Below are 6,000 nucleotides of genomic sequence, written 5' to 3'. Positions count from 1 at the left end.
GGCACTGTCTTGAAATTCTGAACCGTTTTGGAACAAAAAGCCTCACGCTGTCATTTTGCACTGGGCTCAGCAATTTATGTAGCCAGTTCAAGGAACAGGCAAGCAAAATGCACTGGCTAATGCCAGATAGAGGAAGTGGGGGCACAGAGTAAACTCCCTGCTGAGTCCTAGAGAATGAGTGGGAGACACCAAACAGAGAAGTAGAGGGAAGAAAAGGGAAGGGACCACATGTACAGACCCTGAGATAAGAAAGTTCAGGTGCCTCATAGAACACTGTAGAATGTGGGGCGTGATGATACACCATGAGGCGAAAGGGGAACTAAGACCAACAAAAGTCAAGATAATCTTGATGAAAAACAAAACAGGGGTGCATGCTATTGGACACAAAGACTTTTTGTAAAACTCCAATAATTGAGAGAATGTGGCTTGGGGATAAATAGACCAGTGAAACAGACGAGAGTCCAAAAATGAATCCATGCATAAATGGAAATACGATGATGATAGAGAAGGCAGCACAAATCAGGTATTAGTCAACAAACGTTGCTGGGACAATTGGCTATCCACAAAGGGAAAAATACTAGAGCCCTGTCTCACACCACACACACACAAAATTCCAAGTGGGTTAAAGACCTAAATGTGAAAAGGCAAAGCTTTAAAACTTTTGGGGAAAAAAGAAACAGAATCTATCTTTATAAACTGGAGGCAGAGAAACAATTTCTTCTTTATAACATAGAAAGGATGGAAAAGATCAGCTGGACCACATTGCTACTTTAAAATTTCATATTACAAAATATACATGCCCACTGAGGAGGCCAGTTCTGACTCTTTCACTTTCTTTCCCGAAACCCCTTTCAAGCAGAGCCGTATCTCTGAGTAGAGGTTCCCAGGTGGGGGAAGGTTGTGTTCTTAGCTTCTCAGACTGGGATGGGTGTGAGACTGCAACACCCTTGACTTCTTGCCATGGTAACCCAACTCCTGACTTCAAGAAAGCCAAATTATTATTTAAAAGATTACTTAGTAAATATGGAATCAAAAAACCTATCAAGCACACCCAGCTTTTCCTCCCCCGGGGCTTTCCATGTTCTGGACTCTCATCTTGCCCCACAGTGGACTCTTTCCCACCCTCAAGCTGCAAGGAGATCCCACCAGTCCATTCTAAAGGAGCTCAGCCCTGGGTGTTCTTTGGAAGGAATGATGCTAAAGCTGAAACTCCAGTACTTTGGCCACCTCATGCGAAGAGTTGACTCATTGAAAAAGACTCTGATGCTGGGAGGGATTGGGGGCAGGAGGAGAAGGGGATGACAGAGGATGAGATGGCTGGATGGCATCACTGACTCGATGGACGTGAGTCTGAGTGAACTCCGGGAGTTGGTGATGGACAGGGAGGCCTGGCGTGCTGCAATTCATGGGGTCACAGAGTCGGACATGACTGAGCGACTGAACTGAACTGAACTGAAGCATCAACTGGGATGTCACCTCCTCAGAGGCCTTCTGAAGCCCTTGTCACTCTCTCATCTCACCTAATTCTTTCTTGGCACCTGTCACAATCTGTCATCTTATTTGTTTATTGTCTCTCTCCCCCCCACTATACTCCACGGAGCTGAGCATCAAGAGACATATACCGGCGGCCCTTGGAACTAGCACACATTTTATTTGGCTTGCACAGTTTTCCCCAAAATTAAATTTATTGGCAATCTTTAGAAATCAAGAGATTTTATATAAACATCTGAATTTCCAAGTTGTCATGAAGACGACAAACACAACAGGGTAGAGGTGTCTGGCGGTGCGCCTCTGGTTTTCACCCCCTGGCCCCTGCCACACCCCATTACATCACACTTGGCTGTCTGCACTCCTTTATCTTACCTGTCTGACCTCTGGCCGCCTTTAGAGTCTAAAACCTCGCTATGTCCCCCTGCAATTATGAACATTTCAATTAATAAGCTGAAAGTGCAAAAAAGGTTGACCTTTTTTTCTTTTTTGGTCCCCGGGGGGTGGGGAGTTGGAGACGGTGGGATGCAGGTTCTTATATCTCTGACAGGATCCAACCTGGGCCCCCTGCATTGAGAACAGTGCAGTCTTAACCACTAGACCTCAAGGGAAGTTCCAGGTTGACTGTTTTGAAGGCAATAATTCAACGAAGCTCTGGGAAAGGTCAACCCCACACAATTTGTATGACACCAAGGACCCCCTTCTAAGTGCGTGAATTCTTCTTGGCCCCCAGAACCAACGTTACTCTCCCTTGAACTCCTACTGATGATCTGAACATTCTTTCCTTGGACGATATCTAAGTAATAAGGTTTTGGTTACAGTAGTGTTACTGTACATTAACGTGCCGCCCTAAATCCGTCAAAGAGTAAATCTGTAAAGGAGGGAATTGGGTGGGTTCATACATGGTGGGAATTTGTCGTGTTTGGGACGGTCAGTATCTAAATCCTAAGGAGTGCCAAATCTACTCCCACGAAAAGACAGCCCGGCAACAGGGTCAAGAAGGCAGAACCCTCCAGATCATAGTACGCAGGCGTGACCGAAACCTCCGCCAGTTGTCTGCGCCGCTGTCACCCTCCTCCAGCACTGCGCAGGCGCTTAGGCAGACCAACCTTTCCCTCCCCCTTCCATCTCTCCCCTAGTCGAGAGGACGCCCTCCCGCAGCACATAGTTCCTGCGCAAGCGCCGTCTCGCGTCCCTGCCCGAAGGCCAATTGGAAGCGGCGGCGGCTGGGCGCAGGGGGCACAACGCCGTGGGTGGGGCCTGGACGTGAGGGCAGCGCGCTGGCGTCACAGGGGCGGCTATATAAGTGAATACAGGCGCCGCCCCTCCGCCCCAGTCACTGAGCCGCCGCCGAGGACTCAGCAGCCTCCCCCTTGAGCCCCCTCGCTTCCCGACGCTCCGTCCCCCCTGCCCGCCTTCTCCCGCCGCCGCCTTCCGCAGGCCGTTTCCACCGAGGAAAAGGAATCGTATCGTATGTCCGCTATCCAGAACCTCCACTCTTTCGGTAAGTCCCAGAAAGTCCCGAGGGGAGGAAGGCCCCGGTGGGGCGCCCCGGCCTCCAACAGGGCCGAGAAAGCTGCTAAACGTTGTAGGTCTTCGTAAACTTGGGCGGAGGGGAACTGTCTTGGCCCGCGGGCTGTAGGGCTGCGGCCTGGGCCTTAGAGTTGGCCCCTGAGCGCGACCGGAAGGAGCGGGCGGGAGGTCAGCCCTTGGGCGGGCTTCGCGTCTCGGGTGGCGCATTTACTAATGGCTCCCGGGCCTCTTCGGGCCACACCCGCCCCTCCCGCCACCCCTGCGTCACGTCCGGTACGTCACCGCCGTTGTCACGGTGTCGGGAGGGAGAGGCGGCGCCAGCCTAAGTGACACCCGCGCGCGCCAATGGGGCGGGAAGTGTGGCCCCGCCTTAGAGCTCGGGTTCCGGCCGGTTGCATCAGCTGGGTGGGGCGCCGCCGGCCTACCCTGGCTCCCCCCGACACGTGATCGGCTTCCCAGGGCGGGCCTGGGGCAGGAAGCCCAGGCTTTCTCCCAGGCTGGGAAAGCTGGCCGTCCCGGACTGACCTGTTCGAGGAGAGCCAACAAAGAACATGTCTGATCCGACCAAGCCCTGACGATTTTAGTATCAGTTTCTGCACGCAGAAGAGATCCAGTGGAAGGGTGGCAGTGGCATCTGAGCTCAACATCACTAAACGAGCTTGACCTTTCTTCCCAGACCCCTTTGCTGATGCAAGTAAGGGTGATGATCTGCTTCCTGCTGGCACTGAGGATTATATCCATATAAGAATTCAACAGAGAAACGGCAGGAAGACCCTTACTACTGTCCAAGGGATCGCTGATGATTACGATAAAAAGAAACTAGTGAAGGCGTTTAAGAAGGTAGGTTTTTAATGAGATTTTAAGAAAGTCGTATTTACCCTGCTTCCATGGAGCTGCTGAGTTGTATTACTTACTGAAAAGGGTTATTAATGGCATTCAACTTGTTGCTTGGCCTGACTTGTTTTACTTGTGTTGTTCTTGCAGAAATTTGCCTGCAATGGTACTGTAATTGAGCATCCAGAATATGGAGAAGTAATTCAGCTACAGGGTGACCAGCGCAAGAACATATGCCAGTTCCTGGTAGAGGTGAGTTCTGTTGCTTTTTGTTGGTACATTTGTGCCTCTTCCCAGGTTAACTAATCTCAGATCTGCCTGGTCTATTCAGTTTCTTCTAGGGACATAGAAATTTGCTTTATAAGGCTAAGCCAAACAGTTTTTGAAGTTCATAGTGTATTTCTGGAAAGGAGGGATTTGTCCACCTTAAAGTTTACTAGCTTGGATCTAGTTTAAGGATGTTGTGCACATAGACACTAAAACAGGGTGTCTGGTTGGCTATTAAGTGGCAAAATCTTATTGCACCACTGATACTAAACTGAGTGTACCCTGAGTCCAGTGCATCTTGGCTCTGGGACTTTCCTTGGCCAAGTGTAGAAGTAGGAAGAGAGGATTGTTGTCATCAGAAATGGAGGCTTTAACTCTGCTCCCTCTTAAAACTGCCCTTTTTTCCTTTGCAGATTGGACTGGCTAAGGACGACCAGCTGAAGGTTCATGGGTTTTAAGTGCTTTTGGCTCACTGAAGCTTAAGTGAGGATTTCCTTGCAATGAGTAGAATTTCCCTTCTGTCCCTTGTCACAAGTTTAAAAACCTCACAGCTTGTATAATGTAACCATTTGGGGTCTGCTTTTAACTTGGACTAGTGTAACTCCTTCATGCAATAAACTGAAAAGAGCCATGCTGTCTAGTCTTGAAGTCCCTCATTTAAACAGAGGTCAAGCAGTAGGCGCCTGGCAGTGTCCAGCCTGAAACAAAGCAATAACAGTGATGTTTCAGCCAAGTCCAGAGCCCCGAGATCACAGATGGCTATGTCTGGCCAGAAGCTCCTCGGCATTCCCTCTGCAAAGTTCCCTGCCCTGAGAAAGTGTCACCACCTGAACAGTCCCCGATGAAGCGGAGAGCGGAGGATGGGTGCGGCAGCTGTGCTGCTAGAGGGTGCTTCGGTGGTCAGGGAAGGGTCCCGTGACGTCTCCAACGTGACTGGGTGGGCAGAGCTTAGAGCAGCCACCCTCCAGCAAGGTGACAGGACATCGGCTCGCCACCAAGGTCTTCATGACCAGACATGTCCTGGCTAATTGATGTCCAAACTAGAATGTGAGGCCAACCTTCTATCAGTTAAACTTTTGACAAGGGAACAAATTTCAAACCAATGTTATCAGTCACGTAGCTGTAGAGCTTGCAACTTACTAGCAACAGCTGCCCAATGCCTTGTGAAGTAAACTGGTTTTTTGGTTTTTTTCCCCCCTCTTCAGTTTTAATGTTATGTAATGTATTTAAACCCTTATTTAAATAAAACTTGTTTTCAGAAACATTTGATTTGTAGATTCTGTTTAATATATAATCAATCTTGTGCATGTGGAGGAACCACAGAAATGGCAAGAGAGGGTACATCTGGACCCACAGCTCCTTAACTGGGGCCTGACCCTATTAGCCAAGAAAAAGTAGTGAGCTTGTCCCTCCAAGCACACTCCCCACCCCGCCATGTTAGCCGTTGTGTAAACACTCGGTCAGCGCTCTGTTGTCTCAGTCAGTGTCCTGAAAAGACCTGCTGAGAATGGTCATGAAAAGTCAACTCTTGTCTACTTAGTCACCAGACCATCTTGTTAGCCTCCTGGATGTATGGTGAATTGGTGTAGAGGCCACCTTGGAACCATGACAGTGAATGTGTCTGTGGAACCAACGTGACTTGGGTGGATCTCGGGAGATAACAGCATAATTGCATCTATTTGACGCTTAAGAGAAATGAGATGTGGAAATTTGCAAGGCTAGTAGGTGCTAACATGTTTTCTAGGACCCAGGGCTCCACTGCTCTTCCCACCAGATGACCTAAATGTTTTACAGAGGTTGCCTGTTCAGTATTTGCAAGGAATCATGGGACTCAAGATTCAGGTTAGTCAGGCAGACACCCTGTGCTCGAATGCTGGC

The 6,000-nt window shown here is 49.4% G+C and overlaps 1 protein-coding gene across 1 annotated transcript; it reads left to right on the top strand.

The window, feature by feature from the left end:
• The first annotated feature begins 2,805 nt into the window (after nt 1–2,805).
• On the top strand, nt 2,806–5,386 carry EIF1 (eukaryotic translation initiation factor 1). Its single transcript, XM_006055785.3, has 4 exons — nt 2,806–2,992; nt 3,698–3,861; nt 4,006–4,107; nt 4,536–5,386. Exons 1-4 carry the CDS (start codon nt 2,962–2,964, stop codon nt 4,578–4,580), a joined length of 342 nt encoding a protein of 113 aa, XP_006055847.1. The 5' UTR covers nt 2,806–2,961; the 3' UTR covers nt 4,581–5,386.
• The last annotated feature ends 614 nt before the right edge of the window (nt 5,387–6,000 follow it).

The sequence above is a fragment of the Bubalus bubalis genome, chromosome 3, assembly GCF_019923935.1.
Source record: "Bubalus bubalis isolate 160015118507 breed Murrah chromosome 3, NDDB_SH_1, whole genome shotgun sequence".
Lineage (NCBI taxonomy): Eukaryota > Metazoa > Chordata > Mammalia > Artiodactyla > Bovidae > Bubalus > Bubalus bubalis.
Note: the sequence above shows the minus strand (reverse complement) of the source record. Positions and strands in the feature narration are given on the sequence as shown.

What these genes read in the sequence shown, in the direction of transcription:
- EIF1 (XM_006055785.3), top strand. Translation starts at nt 2,962, where the DNA reads ATGTCCGCTATCCAGAACCTCCACTCTTTCG. An exon ending in CCAGAACCTCCACTCTTTCG is followed by an intron (nt 2,993 to 3,697) that starts GTAAGTCCCAGA and finishes CTTTCTTCCCAG; the next exon opens with ACCCCTTTGCTGATGCAAGT. An exon ending in TAGTGAAGGCGTTTAAGAAG is followed by an intron (nt 3,862 to 4,005) that starts GTAGGTTTTTAA and finishes TTGTTCTTGCAG; the next exon opens with AAATTTGCCTGCAATGGTAC.